At 38.5% G+C, this 24,272-nt stretch overlaps 2 protein-coding genes across 9 annotated transcripts in view; one reads left to right on the top strand and one right to left on the bottom strand.

Moving 5' to 3' along the window:
* The window catches only part of phkb (phosphorylase kinase, beta), a 194,507-nt gene extending 175,366 nt beyond the window's left edge, over window positions 1-19,141 (bottom strand). For 2 of the 7 annotated variants that reach the window (XM_031900821.1, XM_002931669.4), the window contains exons 1-3: window positions 19,013-19,102; window positions 12,828-12,989; window positions 8,902-8,916 (exon numbers count right to left, since the gene is read on the bottom strand). In XM_031900821.1, coding sequence (XP_031756681.1) covers window positions 8,902-8,916; window positions 12,828-12,897 — 85 coding nt within the window. In that variant the 5' untranslated portion in view covers window positions 12,898-12,989; window positions 19,013-19,102. Of the gene's footprint in view, window positions 1-8,901; window positions 8,917-12,827; window positions 12,990-19,012 lie in introns of all 7 variants that reach the window. The other 5 variants (XM_012961646.3, XM_012961645.3, XM_004914059.4 and 2 more) reach the window with 5 other exon arrangements.
* A 108-nt stretch (window positions 19,142-19,249) lies between these two features.
* Window positions 19,250-24,272, top strand: part of itfg1 (integrin alpha FG-GAP repeat containing 1) — a 109,305-nt gene continuing 104,282 nt past the window's right edge. Inside the window, exon 1 of one of the 2 annotated variants that reach the window (XM_012961169.3) lies at window positions 19,250-19,486. In XM_012961169.3, the coding sequence (XP_012816623.1) occupies window positions 19,273-19,486 (214 nt within the window). In that variant the 5' untranslated portion in view covers window positions 19,250-19,272. The remainder of the gene's footprint in view (window positions 19,487-24,272) is intronic. The other variant, NM_001017040.2, reaches the window with a different exon arrangement.

Here is a 24,272-nt window from a genome sequence, read left to right as displayed (position 1 = left end):
GATTTTATTTAAAAATAAAAATTTCTTTTAAAATTTGATCTGGATGAAAACCAACCTCCTTCCAAAAGTGTCAGAAAAATAATTATATAAATGTAAATATTACTAGAACTTCGGAGGAGGGGAAGGGAAAAAATTGGTTACCTGCTCAGAACATCAATCCCCAGCATTCATTGCTAATTATTTCTAATTTATAATATGAAAAAAATCAATCATTATCCTCTTTTGTTTTTATATAGCAACATGAAGATGTGTAGCAATGTACAATAATATTATAAAAAACAGGGAACTTACAATAAATTAATAAGCTCTGGTCACAGAATGAAACAGGAGAAAAAATTGGTTAGCAAGAGCTTAGAAATTAAAAGGGAAGGAAACAAATTACATAGATATGTTTGTTGAAAAGGAATAGAGTAAGAATTTCGGGACCTTATACTTTTTATTTTTAAATTACACTATTTACATAGCAAAATATTCACTTCTTGAACTAACAAATGTATTTTTTAGCTGTAATATTTATGTGTAGGCAGCCATCTCAGTGCATTGTGCCTGAGTCTGAGCTTTCAGAAAGGGCCAGAGCTACACATTAGAACTACTTTCAAGTCACATGGCTGTGGCAGCCTGAGAAATGAAGAATATGGCTAGCTGTCAGAAATCATTGGTTATTGCCAGTTGTGGGAAAATATATCTATCTACATATATATATATATATATATATATATATATATATATATATATACCAATTAGGACAAGGGGACAAACACAGCTACTCAGCTACTACCGAGTATGTCTATCCCCTGATGTCCACGACTGGAGCGATGGGAGAGCGCTGAACCTGGGGCGAGCGGTCTAAAATGTTGCAGGAGGAGGAGCACTGCCTGTTCGATGTACAGCGTCTCCACTACCTACTGCCACCTAGCAACGATCGGCGTTCCCACTGTCTTCTCTATTGTGTCAAACTCCTGCCTTGTCAGGAGCAGGTCTCTGTCCTACGGGCGGTTAGGGGCGGGCGGCAAACTGTCTATGTGAAGCGACCGTGAATTGCTATGGGGTAAGGACACAATAATGACACCGTACACACTCTTGACATATTTTTTTAACTTTATTTGCTTTATTCACTTACACATTGTTTTGTTTATACTGCTGCTTAGCAACATTATCTCTTGGCGCCAAATAACGCATTTAAAGCGCTGATATGTATGCTGTCTTGCACTCCCTGACGAAAGTCCTAGTACAGGACTGAAACTTTGGAAGCAATAAAACTCACCGTTTGTATTTAAAAGTCTTTTATTATTTTTGCTTTATTGTGGAAATCCTATGCGTGCCGACACTCTCTACCAGTCTAAATATATACATATACTGTGTATACTCGAGTATAAGCCTAGTTTTTCAGCACACGAAATGTGCTGAAAAAGTCACCCTCGGCTTATACTTGAGTTGGATGCTGTGGGTCCCTCCAGACTAGCACCCTTTGTCCTTTTTGTGCAAATTAGGCCACCCGCAACCAGACCCTCCAGTGCCCTGGCCCGCACCCAAATTCATCTTCATCTACCAGCCTCACCTGTCCCATTCTGCGCTAGGCATGGCACTTTATATTCTATATAAACTATATACAGTTTTGAAGGATTGAGCTAAGGGGTGTAGTACTCTTAAGTTATCATTGTTGATATCATATTGTTTTTGTTGACCCTCTTCTCCACTTACAGAGCTAACTTACTGTTTTTCTTTGAAATAAATATTTAAAAACATATACCCCACTGATGCCTCAATTAATGTAATTTTATTGGTATTTATTTTGATTATTGAAACTTAGCAGTAGCGGCTGCATTTCCCACCCTAGGCTTATACTCGAGTCAATACGTTTTTCCAGTTTTCTTAGGTAAAATTAGGTACCTCGGCTTATATTCAGATCGGCTTATACTCGAGTATATACGGTATATATATATATATATATATATATATATATACATATATATATATATATATATATATATACTTGCCCACAAGTATAAAGAATAAAGACTAGATATATCTGTTAGCAGTACTGAGCAAACTTGCCCAGATTGCTGAAAAAGAAAATCACAAAAAGATGGATTAAATTTGAAAAATGGCAAAACGTTGCCAAATGCTTTGGACTCTATGGAAAGGCAACATTACATTGCAGTAAAGACCCTATGCTATGGGGCCCCATTTTGCATCCTCCAAAGGGGTAGTTTTGAGAATTTTCCTGCGAATCGAAACAGGACAAATTCGCTCATCACTACTCACAACTGCTAATTTAGTTTTTCAGTAGTGGCTGTATACATTTTTTGTTAAATCAAGTTTCAGTAACATACTTCTACAGAGAATAACTTTGCTAAATACAGTTACCCCATTCACCAATGCAGACTAAATTTGAAATTGCAGACAATGAGAAAAATGTTAATTTCTGTATTCTTTAAAGCTGCCTTAGAAGTGAGCTAATTTAGCATTACAATTATAAAAGAAACTGAGCATAGCTTTCAAGGTTCTCATCTGCTGTATTCAGCATACATTCATTGCTATGTTTCCCTTTACTTTTAAACAACAATTGCTGATGCATAATGAGGGCCTATGCAGACCTGCTGACCCAGCAGGGCCAGTCTTATAAGATGTGGGGCCCAACTGGGGCCACTTTGAAGGAGCCTCTAAACTGGGTGTTTCTGGCAGAAACAGAGACATGATAATCAAACTGCTCTTATAGCACACTCCATATTTCTACCTATCTCACTGTATTTTACATGAATCACCCAGCTTCCCCCACTTAACTATATATTGCCTATTCTCTGCAAAGCTCTCTTTCTGTTTCTGTACCACTTTACCCCTCATCACCCAGGGCTTTCCTCTCCTTGCATTAAGGTTTCTGTATGTGTGTGTAGTGGTGGAAAAGTGGGTGATGGTTGGACAGTAAAAGCAAAGTACTAGTGAGGCTAGAATCAAATTTACAAAGAGCAACTGCAGTTGCAGACATGCAAAGATGGCTGCAGACACTGTGAGAAGCAGCACCACTCTTTAAAGGTACTTCTTCTGCAGATCATATCAAGGCTCCACAAACAGGCAGCATACTATTAACAACTTTATGTAAGTTTATTTAACAAGGAAGATCTAATCCCTAAGCACAGGGTAAAACTCTATTGTACAAAGAAAGAGAGAGAGAGAGAGAGAGAACAGGCACTGAAATAAAACTACTGCAGGCATAGCACAGCGCCCTCTATATTACTCCCAGTGGTAAACACACAGATAAGTATACTACACTTGTGTTTATAGCTGCCATTAGCAGTCCTACATAGTTGCTTTGATTATCCATTCGTTCACCTCCCCCCTTAGGCTTATGCCACACAAAGTGTATGGTGCATATTTTTTTTTAGCCTTATGAAAAAAACATGCATTAATAGGCGTATCAGACTAGTGTCCAATTACAAACTAATACTAAAACGAATACTAGTTTAATTCTACTTTGGAAAGTCCCTCTGCTTTTCAGAGAATCTATGTGTCATCCACCATGGAATCAGACAGACACTGAGCCCTGGAATCCATTACTTCAACACAGAAAAGGTGTGGGAAGGGTTTAATGACTGAGGGGTTTTATGGAGAAGGAACCATACAAGCATTATCAGAAAGGTCTGTGTAAATACACCAATGTATACAGTGTTGCTGTTCCGAGCCCAGTATTTATTTCCTTCTATTGTATACACATGGGCTTTGGTATAAGATTTCCTTCTCTCAGCTCAAACCTCCTGGGCACAGGCATGAGCCTGCACCACATGCTCTTCTCTCCCTTTGCCACCCATGTGTCTCCTCCCCCCTCCCACCCCTGCTGTAATCTGAGCTAAGAGCTGTTCCAGGCAGCACCGCGCAGGCAGGGAAGTGACATTAGACCAAGCTAAAATGGCAGCTGCTAATTTTTAAACAAACAGAGGGAGCTTCTAGGGCTGTTTACTCAGATATGGTAAAGCATTCTACAGAATAAATATAGCATTCTAACTTGCACTATTGTGGCTTATCTTATGGGAATAAACTGTCTTACTTTCCCTCTCCTTTAAAGGAAAATGGTCACAGGCAGACTATAATGTTTTCCTCTGAATCCGAGGAATTATTTATGTTTGGTTTTAAACTGGTGGCGATAGAAAAATCAGGTCAAACTCTTATCACATTTTATACTTACACATTTTGTGTAATATCAGTCTTTATGATTTTAACTGACTTACCAAATTCTGAGAGGTACAAAAACAGATTTTGGCAAATGGACTTTTATAAATAGGAGACATATATCTTTTATGTAATGAAATTCTGCACAAGAAAAACTTGGCATTATTTTGCATGTTTTGTCTACTCCAGTGTTTTATAAACAGACACATTTACTTTTTTTTCAGGCATTAAATATTTTACACAGACTTTTATAAATAAGCCCCGAAGAACCATGGCTCAGGTCCATTGTCTGTCTATATATATCTAAAATGACAAACCTAAAACAGGCGTAATGTCCTTTTTGTAGGATTTCCAAGCATGACCACCAGCTAGAACAGCGTCAAACAGTTATTAGGTTTATTTTAAAATTCCATTAACCTTGACAGTAAGACCATTGTACAACTAATTTTTATCTTCTAACACCAATGGAAAGCATGCTTACATTGTTTCTAAGGCACCTTCTATCAAACAAAGTAAACTTGAAACAGACTAAAGAGTGTAGGTCAACATGCTTAATTGGATTCTTCAAGAAATTAAATATATTTGAGAAAATAAATGTTGGTTCCTAACATATCCTAACTAAACTAAGGAATAGGTTTACTATGCCAAGCAAATAATTTGCTAGATACTTTTACAAAGAATGACATTTTATTGGTGGCAACTACTTTATCTCTACATTAAAAGATTACAACATTTTGAAGCAGCCTTTCTCAAAATGTAGGCAGTCCTAGCTTCTGCAAAAACCTTTCAACTACAACAGTATGGTTCTCACCTTTAGATATCCTGCTCTGGGGTAGGAAATACCAGTTTGTTAAAATTGGTAGGGAGTGCCCGATCAAAATCAAAAGTCCTGTACAATTATAGTTTAGAAATCCACAACCTGCCACTGTACTATTCTTTCTTTCAACCATTACAGCATCTGCCATACACGGAGCAGAAGATATAAGAAGCTCTCTAGATTCCAGTTAAAGTGTACTAATATATAATAAAGGTGAGATCCCCCCACAACCACCACCACTGTGACATATGATAATATAATTTACATCTGCCAGAAATGTCTTCCATTACATTAACAGGCCCCACTGTGTGTCCACTAATTTACATGTTGGACAACATTATGCCACTTGTGTTTCTAACTTTAAGGGAACTACACTGTTTGGTGCCTTCATGCATCTCTCCTTTGGGGTTATCTAAACATTGATTCAATCCAAAATATTTGCTAATTTGGTGCAATTTAAAAAGGTAAAAACAATTGCACAATGCAGTTAAGTCATTACATGGGATATATCATGACCCACACACCCCAAAAAACAGGCTGAGTAGTAAGAGTGATGAAGCAAGTAGCCATGTACAGACTCCTGCTCACCAGGAGCTAATGAGCCTTTAGTGTGGTTGAAGTCACTGCACTTTCCCCACAGTCAGTTGCATGTAAAACCACTTTCATTAAAGGCACTTGTATCAATATGTACTCCACACTTCCATATAGTTGTGCAGGACGTCACACAGTACTTTCTGCCTTCTGTTCCGAACTAAGAACTGCTGCTCCCATTGACTAGACTAGGCAGAATATATGGTTGCTTAAAGGACAATGAAAGGTTAATATAAATTAAAAGTAAGTCTAAAGGCATTTTTTTTAAGTACTTACTGCATATCTAAATTCCCAGATCCCTGCTTGCTTCTCTGAGATATGGTGCTGGCAGCCTACAGCAGTGTGAAGACTACAGTGACATCACTGAAATCTCTCTGTCCTTCCTGTAGGCTGCCAGCGGCAGCCTTCCTATTCTCTGAGCATGTGTGTAAATTGATCCTGTCTCCTGTTCTGAGCTACACATGCCCACCAGCCAGAAGCGGATCTGCCAGAGAGGAGGGTGGGGGAGGGAATGAAACACATGTGCAGTATGAAGCAAGGAGGGAAAGGAAGGGAGAATACCTTTTTAGAGATGGCTGCCTGTTCTAGAAAATGTGAAGTAAGTGTGACTGAGTAAATATTTGATTAGGTGAGCCAAAAGTGTGGCGTTTTTACTAAACAATAGGAGGACTATTGGGCAGTATGCTTTTTAATTTTTGACTTGCAGTCTCCTTTAAGGTTCACTAAGTAAACTGTGTCATTCTTTTTTTGCTGCTTATCAAATTCATTAAACAATGCAATATCATGGTAAATGACATTATGGCAACTGCTTGTCAGTTTAATGCCCAATTATTATATATGGTAGCAGACATAAATTGCACTAAATAAATGTGTCTCTTCATATTTTGACATATAGATTTATGAGATGACAATGGTACGAAAAGGAAACATATCATTATGATTACATACTAATAAGCAGTTTATTTCAGCATCCCATATGCCACCCTTTTTTTTCAATGCACAATTTACACTATAGTCTTGTATCTGATCAGCCTTATGACCAGGTATAGTTTGCTGTGTCCAATAATATGAAACATTAAGGGGCAGATTTACTAAAATTCTATAATTTCTATTTTTTTTTATTTTCAAACTCATTTTGCTGAATGTCTAATATTTACTAAAAAAAAAGTTGCAAGGAAAAGTTGCTGTGAGAAAAGTCAGAAAAAATCTCCCGACTTGAAAAAGTCTGAATTTTTGGACAAACCCCAGAGATATCTCTAAAGTTTAAAGAAAACAGAAAAAACTTCAAGACAAGGGAAGGGATCTTTGCTATTGAATTCTACATAAAGCCTGCAAGTTTAAACAGGCAAATTGTCATATTCGGATTTTTAGCCGTTTAAATACATGGTAAATCTTGGAAAAGTTGCAGCAATTTTTCTGTGTTACTTTTTAAAAAAAAAAATTCAAATCCACTTTAAAATTAAAAACAGAAGGTTATTAAAAAAGCCTTAGTCTTCATATTACATATTTAATAACCGGGTTCCTCCTTCAATACTTTTTTTGTATACACGTTAGTAAACCTATGGTTTCAACTTAAAGTGATAATGACATGAAAAAAATATTTTTTAAAATATGAATCTACAGAAAAAGTTACCCAAAAATCATGTTAATCTTTTTTGTAAGTAATTGTTATTTGAATTTCCTAAACCTGACTGTTTTGCCAACCTGGATGTCCCTGTACAGCTTCTACTGCTAACTGATTACTGCTGCACAAATATGGCAGCCCCCCTCATAGGGGAACATGAGGGATGTAAAAGCATTGGACCGATACTTTTATGACAAAATTATAAATAGCAGTCAAAGTCAGTGTTATGATAGATGTAAAAAGGTTTCATTTCTGGTGTCAGTATCTCTTTAAAGGGGACCTGTCACCTTAAGAAATAATACTAAATTGTTTTCTATTGTGTTTGTCAAGCAAAATAAACTTTACTTACACTATATAAATTATGTTATGTTATGTTATTTTCTTCAGCCTTGGAATTCACAATTGCAGCAAGCAGACAGGGGCCATTTTGTGGACACTGTTATCAAAGCAGGCATTGCATCCTGCCAACATTTTATTTCTGTGCCAGTATGGGTGGACCCCATGCCCATGTCCATGCACTGGTTGCATAATTACATGGTGAGGAGGGGAGGGGGAATGTGAGGAGAGCAGCAACATCTAAAAAGTTCTGAATTGAAAGTGAAAGTAACTGTCTGCCCCACCTCTATGCCTAAGGCATAGGGGCAGGGCAGGGCAGGCAATATATGATTAACAACTGGGATTTTTAAATGCTTTTATAATGGGTAGGGATGTGGTAATAAAAAATGATTTTGGGTTTCATGTTTAATTTGAAAAGGGCTTTTATAATACAGCTTTTTATGTCTGGGTGATGGGTCCACTTTAAGTCTGAAATAATTACTAGTCTACCCAATTTCTAGAAAAAATCAGTAGATGTGAGAAACTAACTGCACCACTAAATATTTCAGGGGAAATTACTTAATTTACTTCACAGTGTTGATACTGATAAGTAACAGATATGTAAGCAATAGAAAAACAAGGACTTTTACATTCAGAATTCTGGAATTAGGGTCATATTAATAAATGGGCAAAAGGGACATTTACCAAAGGCCAACCAGGACAGGTGGCCCATCAGCACAGAAGCATCTGCTTAATTTTAATCATCAAAAAGCTCTACAACATGGTTCCTTTCTATGCTTTTTTTCTTGTGGCAATCCCATGTTGTCACATATATACTCCCATAAATATTAGTGCAGTGTGGCTATTTTAGTAACTACAGGACATTTCTTCACTGTCTGCCTCATTATATAGAAGTTCACATGCGGGTTGAGGGTTGTTCAATAACAAATGCCTTGGGGAAGTGTGGGCCCACCAATGGGCCCTAGGGCTGCTGGTACCTTACATCAGCCCTGTCTGGAATATATAGAAACAGAGTTCAGCAAGAGCTATTCCTTTGAAGGAGTATTTAATAAAACAGCAAAATGACTAGGAGTATACCAGCTGCATCATTTTTGGATTTGTCCAAATACCCAATCCCAAAATGAAATTCAGTAGTTGTAGCAAAATCAACTCTTTTTTGGGATCAAAAAGTAGACATTTCTAATTGAATTGAGCAGATGAAAACTTCCAAGCAGTGGTTTCCCATGATCTCCTTTAACTGTCTGAAATAATTGATGATTGCCATTTTAGAACTGTGATAAAACTATACATTTTTGTTAATAAATTGTAGATTTTCATTTTTATAAGACGCCTTAGAATAAATCAGCAGCACTATAACATGTATACTTACCATAGGATTCCTTCCCTTTGTAATGCAGCCAAAATAAAGAAAAATACAGCAATTATTGGATTTAAAAAAAAAAGAATAACCCCACACTTGCATACCATCTGAAACAGAATGCTACAGCTGAGCTGTAGTTTAAAGCCCATCTCTGGAAGATTCCCCCATCTGTCTTATTCTAGTAACTGTAGTTTACAAATAAATTAAAAGCTGTTGCTATGGAACAGTTTATTGCTCAATCTATAGCAATGAATTTTAATGCACATAATCCATTTAGCTTTTATGTACTCTTCTTCTATTACAGAGATCTGCTATCACCAACATTAATTGGTTTTATCTTATAGCAAAAATGACACAACATATTATAAAAGGAATGCCCATCCTGTTTATCTCCACTGCTCCTGAATTATAATTTCCAACAACTCAATGACACAAGGGGCACAATGCTGTTCAATGAAAAACTGCTTGAAAACACAATTAGAGGCAATTTCATGTGGTTATGCAATTTAAGCTATTTGCCTGTGGCAAATTGGGGGAAATGATGTGGCTTACTTGAATTCCGGCAGAAAACGCACACAGAAACATGGAGAACATACAAACTACCAACAAAGTGCCCAAGCTGGAAACAAACTGAGGACCCTAACGGTTCAGAACAAAAGTGCTACCCACAGAGCCACCATGCTACCTTAGGCACAACCTTTTTTGGGAAGGGGAAGAGGCAACTCCAGGAAATATGGTTTCTGTGGTTTATTGCTGTTTCATTGGACAAATTTAAGCAATTTATATTGGGAGCAAATTCAAATGACTATTAATAAAAGTGATATATACCTTAACGAAACACATATGAATACATCCATGTCCTTGAAAACAGCTCCTGTGCAGCTCATGCCATTGCAGACAATGAAGTAGAGGTATGACTGTCAGCCTTACCTTGGATGCCACACTTCTGTGCTCTGACAGACCTATGTGGACATACTGTGGAGAATGTATTGCTGTGCTGATACTGTGAACTGATAACTGTTATGTTCATGTGTTTAAAAATAGTTTTTAATTGAATTGACTTAATAGCGCTTGCCATTAATGATGTCTGGGTCAGGAAAAACTCAACCCACACCTAACCCTAAACTGCAAAATGATGCCACTGTGCAACCTGAACCCAACCCGTAACTGCATCTTCCTGCTTCATATGTTGTTTCCGTGCATACCTCTTGTTACAAGACAGAGAATCTTTATTGGCAAAGAAGAAATGTACTTCTCCAATCAAATGCCTGCCAATATTTCAACCCAAACATGCCCAACTCATGGATTTTGGGTCAACCAGAATTACACTACTCCACTACTACAGTTTATTATGTTTTCCTTTACTATGGCTAGTTCCTTTTGCAGAATTACACTAATGATGTCTGTTATCTGCATCTGCTCCTAATGAGCATAGCTGGTTGGATCTTCGCTGATATTTTCTTCATTTTTGGCACACTAATTATCACAAAAAGAGTATGCCAAAAAATATCCCCAGTGTGAAATACTTTCCCCTAATGCACGTAATAAACATTATTTAAGTGGGCAGCACTCTCGTGCCATGGTTAGCAGTGCTGTCTTTCAGTGCTGAGGTAATGGATTTTATTATATACACAATATCTGTGGTATATAATTAATGGACAATAACAACTGAACTGATGCCAGCACACAGCAGGCATGTCACCAAATAGACCACAAGAGGAGAAAAAGAGTGTGTTCAAATGTAATTTCAATCAAAAGAAAAAAAGTAGTAAGTGGATAAAATAGCTAGTGTATCTGTCCTCAGAATCATATTGCTAAATATTTTATCTACACACAAACTGAAATATCTAACAAGAGCAGTGCCCAGGCAGTGTGCTTAGTAACAAAATGAAATGTACACTCTAACCTCAGCAGTGCCAGCTACAGACCAGCTCCCTCAGGCATGTAGTTCAAATGTAATTTCATACTGTTATTCCAAGTTATTTTTAGGATACTGATCTTTAGCACAGCTTGCCACAAACACTACCAAATAAAAACAAGCAGAGAGGCCTAAGAAAGCTACAGACTTTTCAAGTACATGAGAAAACCAATCACACTATGAAAAGTACAAATTCTTAAAGAACGCAATAAAGAATTCTTCAACCCACAGCGTCAACCAATATGCATGTCCTTTCTGTATAAATGTGAGAACGTATTCATTACGGCTAACAAAAAAGTACCTGAACACTTCATTCAGATGAAATGGCCTCTGCCTCTGAATTTCCCATACTGTAAAGGTGGTCACCTGTCTGTATTTTACAGGCCCTACCAGTAAATATAATACTACATGGGAATTTTATTAAAATGGTAAAATAATAGTAGACTTTGTTAGGCAAGTATTTTTATAGACAAATTGGCAACCCTAGAAACAAGCAAAAACAAAACCTATAAAAAAAGGAACCAAGATGAACAAAAAAAAAAAAATGAACAATGATGACACAAGAAATAGGAGTCTAGAATATACTCTATGTCAATTAGCAGAATGGAGAGTGCTGCATTGCAGCAAAATCCACTTACCCATCTTTCAGATTAGATGCTTGAGCAGAGGGTATCTATCATGCCTGCTATTAAAAATGTAGGGTCTTTGTTCTACAAATGGAAAGCCAGTGATCTACCAAGGACTGCATTGTCACTTATTAACTATATCACTTTCTTGTTAGCATAAGGTTAAATACCCATGTAAGTCTCACAGTGAGGCTTAAAGAACAAAGCCAGCTCCATGTCAATTGAGTGCTACTGATAGAATGAAGCATAACTTTAGTACTAAGGTATCAAGATGGGCTGAATTCACATGGTAATTCCCAAGGTAATTTGGACCTCAGGTTGGTTGAGGACATTCCCTAAAGACAGTGGACATCCATGCCGAGGCACATAGCAGTCTGAAAACTGCCACATGCTATTGTTTTTAGGGTGAAGACACATGGAGCTACTAGTAGCAGCTACTTGTAGTGGCAACTAAAAAAGACAATGCTGGTCATTTACTGATAATTGTCTCTATGTGTGTTTTAGCAGAGGCAACTCTCAGTATTGTCTATGGCAGGGTATTTTCTGGTGTTTAGTAGCCATGAAAAAGTAGCTGCTACTAGTAAAGGTGGCCATACACGGACCGATTTTTTACTTACAAACGACCGATTCCCGAACAATCCGATGCTATCGTTAAGTTATCGTATAGTTGGTGGTGTACGAACGATCGTCGGCCCACTAAACGAGCCGACATTATCGTCCCCAAAATCGATCGGCCAGGTTTAAAAATTTTGGTCGGTTAACGATAAAATCTGCCAGTTGGTGTGAGTGTCAGACATTTGTCTTTCAACGATTGTTCTCTGCGCATGTCACGATTGCCAGCAGCGGAAGTCAACGACATTCGATCGTACGTAGATGTACGATCGTACGTATTTTACGATAATGATGCGACAAAATCTTTCCCGAATTATCGTTGCCCGTGGATGGCATATCGTATGGGAACTCGATCGCCATACGATCGTTTGTCGATATAATCGTTCATCGCACAACGAGCGAAATCGCCTCGTGTATGGCCACCTTTACTCTTTGGGGCAAATTTATCAAATTTTATTTTATTAAATGTGAGTTCATTTATTCCCAACTGGTTTATATAATGTCATTGTTGTTTAATAACTGAAAATGATATAGTTTGAGTCTGTATACATATGTAAGCCTACACATAAAGAATATAAAAAAATAATAATAATAATTATATATGCGCATACACACATATATATATATATATACATATACATATATGCACACATGCATCACATGCATACATACACAAATATTGTTACTTGAAAGTCTAAACATCATGAAACAGACAAAATACATGCTAAAGGATGACACAAATCTAAAATAAATGATTTGTTGGATTTGTGCTCACTTACCAGACCTTAAGAATGTTGGCGAGAAGGAAACCGCCTTGTCGACAGAATTGGCCATTTCAATTGGTTGCATCAAATCACAAACTTCTCAGGCTAAACTACAGCAATTCCCACAATCGATTAGTAGTTGTTAGGGGCAATCACCGTGAAATTAAAATGTTAGAGCTGTTAAATGAAGTCAGTACAAAAACAAGAAGATACAAGGAAGAAAACATTACACACATTTTACATAACAGCACACAAAACAGAATGTTCTGTGGTGGTAAAAGATTCTGGAAGAGACTTAATAAAGTCTTCTGAAATTAATACTATTATTATTAATACATATTTATAATTACCAACATATGCAGCAGTGCTGTACAATAAATAAGTGCATACAAGATAACAAACAAATACATCTAATAAATGATACAATAAATTTTTGCACTTTGAAAGTTAGAGGTTTTAAGTAAAACTTGATGTCTGCTACAGCTAAAATAACCAGTCTGGTGTTGACCTTTACAAAACACTACCATGCTGAATAAGCTGAAATTCATTTGGTTATTAAGGTTTTGTATAACAACCACAGTGATATAAAGAAGAATATAATATGCTGCCTGTGCTTACAGAGGGCTTTTTCACTTTGCTCATTACATGGGGCATTGTGAATGCCCCATGTTGTAACTTATATTTCTCTGTTCAGCTCAAGAAATAACAAAGTTGAGAATTAACGTGAATGGGGGTTTCTTTGCATGCATTGCATAAAGATCAGTTTAGATCAGTATAGGTTGCCAAAACTGCACATGATCTGGTCATCTGGCCAAGCATTGAATTGGAATGGAAAGGGGACTGTATATAGCCCTTTCTCAGTGAAGATCTGTTTCTATTTTACGAGTCATATCATATGGCACTATAGGAAATTGATTACTAAATTGATAACTAAACAGCTTCTATGACAAACCTAACATTCTGCTAATTACCCATGAATACTAAGGCACCGCAAGATCTGGGCGATTTCAGGCCAGATATCGGTTGGGCAGGCCCGTCGGTAGTCCCCATACACGGGCGATTAGCTGCCGAATCGGTCTAAGGGACCGATATCAGCAGCTAGAATTGGCCCGTGTATGGAGATCTTTAGCTTAGCTTTTGAAGCCCAGAGCAAATATTTTGTACAGTGCCCTTAGCAATCAAAAGATGGTCTAACAAGAAAATATGAGGAACTGCTGTGGACAACTTGACGGCATAGATTTTATAGGACTGTGAAACTGTAGGTTGGTAAAAAATGATTAATATATAAAATATAGTATTTCTAACCATATATTTTTTAGGGTTGAGTTCTTTTTATAATGCTATGTAAAAATTATAAAACCACCCTATAACACCATCTAATATTACTTGGTTATAAAAAGGCTCAGGTGGCATAAAGTAATGACATAATTGCATTAATAGATGAATAATAATAATAATAATAGATGAGAAATTGCGAAACAAGGATTAAATTAATTCTGTGTAAAATACAATTTTTATGCCATTTTTGTTATGTAAAACAGGAAAGGCAAGGTTTTCTTTTCATTAACTTTATCTGGTCTTTTTAGTTTTCAAAGATAAATAGCAAAAATGTTATATTATTTGACTTACTGCTTTCCCAGCAGAAAAACCACTGGCCTACAAGGTCATTGTCAGACTAATAAATTGGTCTCTGGTGTTTCATTAGTGCATGAGCAATTAAGCAGAAGGAGAAAGTTAACTATAATAAACAAGGAAATAGAAGAAAATAAGACAAAATATGATTAAAGTATTGCTACGTGTAATGTTCTTTTTGAAAAGGTTCCCTTTAACCATTTAGAATTCTTAACAGCTGTAGTTTTATGGTGAAGCACGCCGCTTACTTTTTTCCATTGCGCGTGTTGGATACACGTGTCCTTTTATTTTTGACGCAGGGTATTTAAAGGGTATTTGTACTGTTTTCAGTTGCCCAGTGTAGGTCTAACCTATTAAGTTCCTGGGTGCGCTTCTAATCTGATTCTTGTGTTCCTAACCACTGCTGTTTCTCTGCCTGAACTGACCTTTCGCCCGTTTTTGACCACATCTCTTGATTCTGATTGTGTATCGGGCTGATAGTTTAGTAATTGAACCCGGCCTGTTCTAATTGACTACTCTCTGCTCTTTTCCCACGTTACACCTGTGACAAGCGTTGGTTCCCTTGCCTGCCCAGAAGTCAGGGGCGGGCCAAGCCGACCGGGCACGCTAGGCAACCCGGTCGGCCAACTCCGCCCCCCGAGCGGCGCATGCGCGCCAAAGCACAGGTGGAGGAGCAGGAGGGGCGGTGCGATTAGATCGGTCATTGCCTCCACCGCTAATGACAAGCGGTGGAGGCAATGACAAAGTAGCACTAGGGGTAGGCAGGAGAGGTACCTGCCTGGCGCCCCCCAATCGTTGCGCCCTAGGCAGCTGCCTCTTCTGCCTACCCCTAGTTCTGGCCCTGCCAGAAGTCTTGCCCTGGTTCTCCAACTTTAAGTTTTGGCGGTAATGGAGGGCTCCTCCCAAACTAATAGGGCGACTGTTATAGGCAGAAGTGTGAACCAAGACCAGAATCTTAGCATCTGTTCTGGTTTTGGGAATCTGTGCATGACATGTAGGAGGTAACAAGCTATTTTAATTAAAAAATATCATCAATATCAAAGTTCCTCCATATTTGGTTATATTAAGGTACATAATTAGACTGTTTACCACTGCACAGATAGTTCCCCTGATTATCTGCAAGCCAAAGCAGTTACAGTTCTTTTGGGCAGGGCCATCTTTACCTATTGTATCTGTTATTGGTTGTTTTCGTATTTAAATCTGTATGTTCAATGTACACATCCATTTATTGTACAGTGCTGCGGAATATGCTGATGCTTTATAAACATGTATAATAATAATAGGTGGAGGGGTGAGGTTGTTTATACAGAGCTCATTTCTCAGTTTAACTAACTCAGACAGTAAAAGCAATATAATGCTTCCTTACGGCTTTATAATTAAAATAACCATAACATATGTATTAAGTAAATATAGATTTATATTGCCCTTTTAAACCACGTGCTTCTTTAAAGCAAGTGCTCTGAATGCCTCTACTGGTGTAAATGTTGTGTATTTAACTCTTAGGGGCTGATTTACTAATCCACAAATCTGAATCCCAAATGGGAAAAAATCGGATCGGAAACGAACATTTTGCGACTTTTTCGTAATTTTTCGTCGCCGTCGCAACTTTTTTGTGAATTGTCGCAACTTTTTCGTAGCCATTACGACTTGCGCGAATTGTCGCAACTTTTTCGTAGCCGTTGCGACTTGCGCGAATTGTCGCGACTTTTTCGTAGCCGTTACGACTTGCGCAAATTGTCGCGACTTTTTTGTATTGAGCGCTAGTAAACGGCGGGCAAACCTTTCCGTTTTTTTCGCGCCGGCAACGAAAAAGTCGCGACAATTCGACAATTCGCGCAAGTCGTAACGGCTACGAAAAAGTCGCAACAATTTACGAAAAAGTCGTGACGGCAAAATCGCAAAATACCGTTCATTACGTCAAAAAACACATTCGGACACTTTCGATCCGTTTGTGGATTAGTAAATCGGCCCCTTAGTACGTGAAAAGGAGGAATATTGAAGCAGGTCTACAAATATTGCTTTAATATACACTACAACTTTAGAATATGTAAAAGTATACATGCCCTGTATATTTATAATGCCTATACAAAGCTGGATATTATGTTGGGGCTATAAAGAAAAGTAATAAGCCCAAACATAGTAAACACACAAAACACTGGCAATCATTTCTAGTTCCAGCTCCTGCAAAGGCTATCTAATATATATTCTAAAAAAAAAAAGCACACAATCTGGAGCTATATAAATTAAATTGTGATTATAAATAAAGCATTTATTTATGTCTGCCAAGGAAATACGTCCCATTGATAATGAAGTGTCTTTTTTGGTGCAAATACGAGTATTTTAGCATGGTAAATTACAAACCACCACAGAACAGCCTATAAGAAGACATTTAAATACAGGTGCACATGCTAAAAAGCAGCGTAAGCCAGTGTTATATACATAAGACAAGAGAGATTGCAGGACACAGAGGTCATGGTAGGGTTGTGTCCTCTGTGCACACATCCCAGAGCAGGACAGCTTGTACTGCCCTCCAGAAATAGCAAGGGGGGGAGTGACCCATCTGGGACACGTGTGCACAAGGGATCAAAACAATGGTTAGCAGTAACAGACAATTGGGTGATTTACACTGAATGGAAACAATACTGTAGCAGATAACTTACACAGTTTTGTTCTAAGGAGAGCCACAAATTAATCAGGCTGTAAGCTTTTGCCATTGTATTTGTAGTGTATTTGTTTGCACAAAAGTATTTGAAAAAGTTGGGCTGTAGCAATATACATTACACTTACAGCGCCGGGCTTGTGGTGCCCACATCTACATTAGTTAAATGGCTAAAACTAACAGAACTAAAAGCTGCAGGGTATTCAGAGGGTTAATTATTTAGTTACAGTAGGGTCATTTGCCCTTGGGGAGGGTTAAATAAACACTGCTCTCAAAATAAGTTTAAAAATAGAGCTACCGCTAACTAAAGATAATAGAATACTGCTAAACTCATCACATGCTTTCATACTTGTTATTTTAAAACCAACCAATATACCATGTTTTACATTAGTACATGGTTGTTAAATACAGAGAATTCAAATGCCCTATTTAATGACATGTAGGAATTCTATCATATCTAAATAGCCTCATATAACTCATCATTGGTATTTCAACTGCATTTGCTATTTGATACACCCCACAAGCTAATTTCGGGAGACAGCATCTGCTTTCACTATCCCCAAGTAGTAGATGCTGGGTGCTCTAATTCAATAACAAATGTGCTTGAGGCATGCACACGTATTGGTTAAAAATAACTGTATATGCCCCCTCTAGTTGACAGGTCAACCCCAAAAAGATTTTTTTGCCTAATATAAGAAAACACAATTCTAAGCAAATTTCCAATATCAATTCATTAAAAATTATTAGTGCTTAAAAAGAAGCCTCAGGAGCTTCTTCTTTTAGCTTCTTTTAGAGTTACCAACAGCAAAGATATGTTTTGGGTTTAGGGTTTGTTCTGACAGCAGACCCAAAATCAAACTGCAGCCAAGCCAATTGTTCGATTCATAAATCGGAAAGGAATTGGTACAGTGGCAATTCTATGAGTTTATAAAATAAGACAGTGATTTGGGCAATCTGGAAGTCTGGGTTGGACAAGTGTTTTGTGCTACAATTGTGTCGCAGCTGGTCCAGAAATAATACACATTTGTGACATTTTACTTCAGCAGATGTAGCCATTACACAAAACCAAGCAATCACATTGAATTTACTCTCCAAAGGAATATGTCGCTACTAGTTGGAAATCAAAATATCCAATTAACAACTCAGATTTGTTTCAAAAGGTTCCCAGTAATACTCAGTAATTGTGCCTGAGAGATTTCTAATTTGACCATTTTCTATCACTGAACTACAACTGACAGTATTCACTAAGCATTTGGGGCAGCAGCTTGGACACCCATATCCTGGGCAGATGGTATGTAGATCAGGAAAAGCACACATGTAGGTTGAGGGAAAATGTAAGCAAGACAAAGCCTTTTAATATGGGGAAATGTTAAAATGTCATTAAGACAAAAAATTAGTAATAGAAAAAAACTGAGCAAATACTGCTATTGCCTCTTCTTTGCCCTAAATATGAAAAAGCTGTAAGTATGGGAATTAATTCTCTCCTCCAAATGTGTTGTTATGTAATGATACTATTTACTACCCAGAATCAAGGCTCTTATGCTGCTTTAGATCTGTCTCTGATGAAAAATATTACATATTGGTTCCATTGCTACACAACTCTGTGCAATTTCCTGCATTCCCCATTGTGACAGACGAGCATTGCAAGCGAACAGGCTCCATACTAATACCTATATGCCAAAGCAGAGCTAGTCCACACAGAGGAATGGAAGCCAAGAAAGTGACCTATAAGTTTCTAGCACAGGCGAGTAATGTGTAATGACTAATGTGTCGGCACTTATATATGTGGAAATTCGCAAGAAGCAGATCAAGAGGCATAAGCAAGCCTGGAGAGTTATTGGCACTGTACTAGATGCATTTATACATAAACACACAGCACTCATGCATGCAAGTTTAGAGTTTGTCAAACCTGAGCGTTTAGATCTGGCCCTTAACTCGAGCACCTTCCAGCTAACATCGGCCAGGACCTGAGCCATAATCCCGGGACAAACCAGCCTGCAAGACACAACTCCAAGAGCTAATGTTCACTCTGAGCTTTGCCGTAAACTACACAGCCACACAGAGCAAATGGAACGCAACTTCTGCTGTCAAACGCACTACCCAACAGCCCGTGGAACGCAAGTGTTTTCGTCTTGCCGTAAGTCGTTCCAAACCCGGAAGTACTGCTGAATGTGTGACGCTTCCAGACCGGTCCCAGTGATGGGTGTTTGGGAGCTGTCGGTGTATGTGTCAGTGCTTTTGCTGGCTTTGTCCGGTTCCCCGGTACTAGGGTCACTGCGAAATGTTACCGCTGATGTGTTCGGCTCCGAGTCCTACGGGAAAGTTGCGGCTTTTGGGGATTTTAATGCAGACAAACAGACTGACATGTTCATCATCAGATCTGGTTAGTAGCTCAGTGGAATTCATTGGCTTTGTCGGTAGTGTTTACAAATTGCGGCTGCTTGGGTGTTATTGGACTATATCTCCCACCGTACCTCAGAAACACTGATAGTTAACCTCTCAATTGAAGTTTGTGGGCTACAAGAGGATATTCTAGAATCTTGGTTTATTATTAGGTTATCTGTCCATATGTACAGTTCTTGTATTACTATCAGTGTGTAGTATTACAGACTGACTAATGTTGCTTAGAATATAGGTAGGTGGGATATACAATGCATTCATACTATTGTTGTGCCCCTAACTTTTCTCTCCCTCTGTGCCAGGTATGGCCAGGCTAGTGGCCTCCGGCCGGCTATACCTTACTGATAAATATCTGGGTGTCTTAAATAAGGTCTTTGCCCAAAAAACTGTTTTTGCATAATGAAAGAATATATATTTTAAAAAGATCTCCAATATACTGCCACACCTCCCAAGTTTGGGTGTATGGCGGGAGTGTCAAGGTAAATTGGTGATTGCTGGGTAGAAATAGGGTCTTTGATTAATTTCCCCTCATTTGATATATAGTGTTAATAGGTGTATGCTTATAAATTTAACCTTGTAAGTGGGTTCAAAGTTATTTGTAAAGGTATTTGCTATTAAACTCAGCATCTGCCTGGTTGTTTATATTCTCTGCATTTCTGGTATTTAATCCTGAGACAGTGTAGTTGAAAACAACTACTGAACAAACCTCATAGAAAACTGACTTCTGCTACATTATTTTAAGAGTTGGAACCAGTGAACAAAAAGGACATTTTATTGACAGTGCTTAATTGCCTCCAACTAAAGGTGGCCATACACGCACCGATATTATCGTACGAAACCTCGTTTCGTACGATAATCGGTGCGTGTATGGCATGTCAGCGAGCCGACCGATATCGCAGGAAGCTGCTGAAATCGGTCGGCTCGCCGATCGGCCAAGTTAGAAAATTTTGATCGGGCGCCATAGAAGGCGCCTGACCAAAATTCTCCCTTCAGAGCTGAATCGGCAGAAGGAGGTAGAAATCCTATTGTTTATACCTCCTTACCTGCCGATTCAGCCCTGAATGGTGTGTGGCGGATCTGACGATGTTTCGTGCGACCGACGGTCGTACGAAACATCGTGAGATCGCCACGTGTATGGCCAGCTTTAAGGTTTCAAAAACTTTGTTATTGTAGTTAAGGTGGCCATACACATTAAGATTAGTATAATAATAAGACAAAACAGAGGCGCCAAAAAGATAAAATTAGCTAAAAACACTTAAAAACCCAATGGGTAATTCAGAGGAGGTAGTAGTAAACTTACCTCCTCCAGACAGACACCAACAAAAGTGGTAATTTTCAGTAATAATTTATTCACAACAATATTGCTACGCGTTTCGCAGGCATTTCCTGCTTCATCAGGCAATGTAGAATAGGCCCAAAAAACAGTGTCTTTGTATAAACACACCAGGAGCCTCTGTGAGATTAGTAAGATTAGTGGCCTCGCCAAACAAGTGGATCTTCTCCCGATATGGCCACCTAAGGTGGGCGATATTGGGATAATTCGATTGTTTGGTCCTAGGGCCAGGGCCAGGGCCAAACGATTAAATTAAACCAGTGGGTATATGGGCCTTCGGACTGCATCAACAAATACAGTGGTGTGAAAAACTATTTGCCCCCTTCCTGATTTCTTATTCTTTTGCATGTTTGTCACACAAAATGTTTCTGATCATCAAACACATTTAACTATTAGTCAAAGATAACACAAGTAAACACAAAATGCAGTTTTTAAATGAGGGTTTTTATTATTTAGGGAGAAAAAAAATCCAAACCTACATGGCCCTGTGTGAAAAAGTAATTGCCCCCTGAACCTTATAACTGGTTGGGCCACCCTTAGCAGCAATAACTGCAATCAAGCGTTTGCGATAACTTGCAACGAGTCTTTTACAGCGCTCTGGAGGAATTTTGGCCCACTCATCTTTGCAGAATTGTTGTAATTCAGCTTTATTTGAGGGTTTTCTAGCATGAACCGCCTTTTTAAGGTCATGCCACAACATCTCAATAGGATTCAGGTCAGGACTTTGACTAGGCCACTCCAAAGTCTTCATTTTGTTTTTCTTCAGCCATTCAGAGGTGGATTTGCTGGTGTGTTTTGGGTCATTGTCCTGCTGCAGCACCCAAGATCGCTTCAGCTTGAGTTGACGAACAGATGGCCAGACATTCTCCTTCAGGATTTTTTGGTAGACAGTAGAATTCATGGTTCCATCTATCACAGCAAGCCTTCCAGGTCCTGAAGCAGCAAAACAACCCCAGACCATCACACTACCACCACCATATTTTACTGTTGGTATAATGTTCTTTTTCTGAAATGCTGTGTTACTTTTACGCCAGATGTAACAGGACACGCACCTTCCAAAAAGTTCAACTTTTGTCTCGTCGGTCCACAAGGTATTTTCTCAAAAGTCTTGGCAATCATTGAGATGTTTTTTAGCAAAATTGAGACGAGCCATAATGTTCTTTTTGCTTAAAAGTGGTTTGCGCCTTGGAAATCTGCCATGCAGGCCGTTTTTGCCCAGTCTCTTTCTTATGGTGGAGTCGTGAACACTGACCTTAATTGAGGCAAGTGAGGCCTGCAGTTCTTTAGATGTTGTCCTGGGGTCTTTTGTGGCCTCTCGGATGAGTTGTCTCTGCACTCTTGGGGTAATTTTGGTCGGCCGGCCACTCCTGGGAAGGTTCACCACCGTTTCAATGTTTTTGCCATTTGTGGATAATGGCTCTCACTGTGGTTCGCTGGAGTCCCAAAGCTTTAGAAATGGCTTTATAACCTTTACCAGACTGATAGATCTCAATTACTTTTGTTCTCAGTTGTTCCTGAATTTCTTTGGATCTTGGCATGATGTCTAGCTTTTGAGGTGCTTTTGGTCTACTTCTCTGTGTCAGGTAGCTCCTATTTAAGTGATTTCTTGATTGAAACAGGTGTGGCAGTAATCAGGCCTGGGGGTGACTACAGAAATTGATATTGAAATTGAAAATTGAAATTGATAAACCACAGTTAAGTTATTTTTTAACAAGGGGGGCAATCACTTTTTCACACAGGGCCATGTAGATTTGGAGTTTTTTTTCTCCCTTAATAACGTAAACCTTCATTTAAAAACTGCATTTTGTGTTCAATTATGTTATCTTTGACTAATAGTTAACAGTTTTTGATGAGCAGAAACATTTAAGTGTGACAAACATGCAAAAGAATAAGAAACCAGGAAGGGGGCAAATAGTTTTTCACACCACTGTAGATGTGCATCCCCATCCGATGGGAAAATCAAACCTGCCCGATCAAGATCTAGCCAATTTTAGGCCAGAAATTGGTTGAGTAGGCCCATCAGGGGTGCCCATACATGGGCAGATAAGGTGCCAAATAGGTTTGAAGGACCTGAATCGGCAGTTTAAATCTGCTTCTGTAAGGCCACCTTTAATCTGAATCTCCAGCAGTAACAAAGATTTCTCTTGTGTAAAAGCGTAAGGAAGCATCTTCACACAATAACTTGTGTAAACTGCCTTTCGATTCATATTCACTCTTATACGCCGGTGTTTCAGATGTTTTGTCCCTTTTGATGGTAGTAATTTAGTGCAAGCCTCTGAACTTCCATTTGTTCTTACCCCTATATAGCAAGCCCTGGTGAAAATGTAGCTACTGTATGAACAATTGTTTGGCAGCATTCACCAAGTCGTGCTGGATCATAATTACTGTGCTGGATAACAGGACTAGGATTAATACAGGGCTTAATAAAAGCTGCCAATTTAGCCAGACTTGGAGGCAGTTAATGGCCTGTTTATGGGGCACTCCAGTTGATATCTGCCCATTACAGTTTTGAAAATCATATTGGGTGAGCACATCAATCCTGATGGGTGTCCACAGAACCCCATTAAGAGCCAGTCATTGGCCCTGGGGCAAATGGTCATATCATCCCCTTTTGGGCTATTGTGGTGAAATCAGGTAAAGATCTGCTTATTTGGCAATTTTGCCAGGTAAATATGCTAGGTGAGAAAACATCTGGGTTGGCATTAGCCTAAGCAGAAAGATAAAATAGCATCACTGTGTATGTTATTTACATAAATTCCACTATTCTGATCAGTCTAGTGAAACTGCCTATGTGTTCCAGGATGCTTTCTGCAATTCTCAGCCAGTTACATGTTTACATTAAGGGTGGTGGTTTGTGACAACTACTGACTGCTTTTCACGCAGCTAATATTTTTTCCAGTTGTAAAGATAACTGCCAGAATAAAGGAAACACCTACAAACTGTATTGAAAGCATGTTCTTCTTGTAGGTGTGATTGCACTATTTAAGCACCTAATGTCTTATTAGGCTGATGCCACAGCCTGCCGAGAATCAACCCCTATGCTGGCATCAGCCTTCTTATTTGCCTGCACCTGAACCATTGAATTGGCCTGGTAGCAGGCACATGTGGCGGATATTGGCTCTGAAATGCAAATTCTCGTATTTCTTCTAATGAGGGACTCTAGCAGATTTATGTCTTTTACTTTAAATAGAAATGACACCTATTTGTCAGAGAAATGAAATTGTTCTCTCCTGCATGTTAACAATTCAGCCTTTGTTGATGGTGACGGTCTTGAAAGTCTTTGTGTGTGATTTTATGTGAAGTTATTTGTAGATGTAATAGCTGTTAAAAGCAGTATTTTCCTGTTTATATATTCTGCACTCCTGGCTCCGACTGCTGAAACAATGCTACAAGCCAGCTGAGTAAAGATCAGTAAAAAAAAGTCTCCGGAGTCCTG

Source organism: Xenopus tropicalis, chromosome 4, assembly GCF_000004195.4.
Source record: "Xenopus tropicalis strain Nigerian chromosome 4, UCB_Xtro_10.0, whole genome shotgun sequence".
NCBI lineage: Eukaryota > Metazoa > Chordata > Amphibia > Anura > Pipidae > Xenopus > Xenopus tropicalis.
The sequence above is the reverse complement of the archived record's forward strand: the minus strand, read 5'-3'. Positions and strand labels throughout refer to the sequence as shown.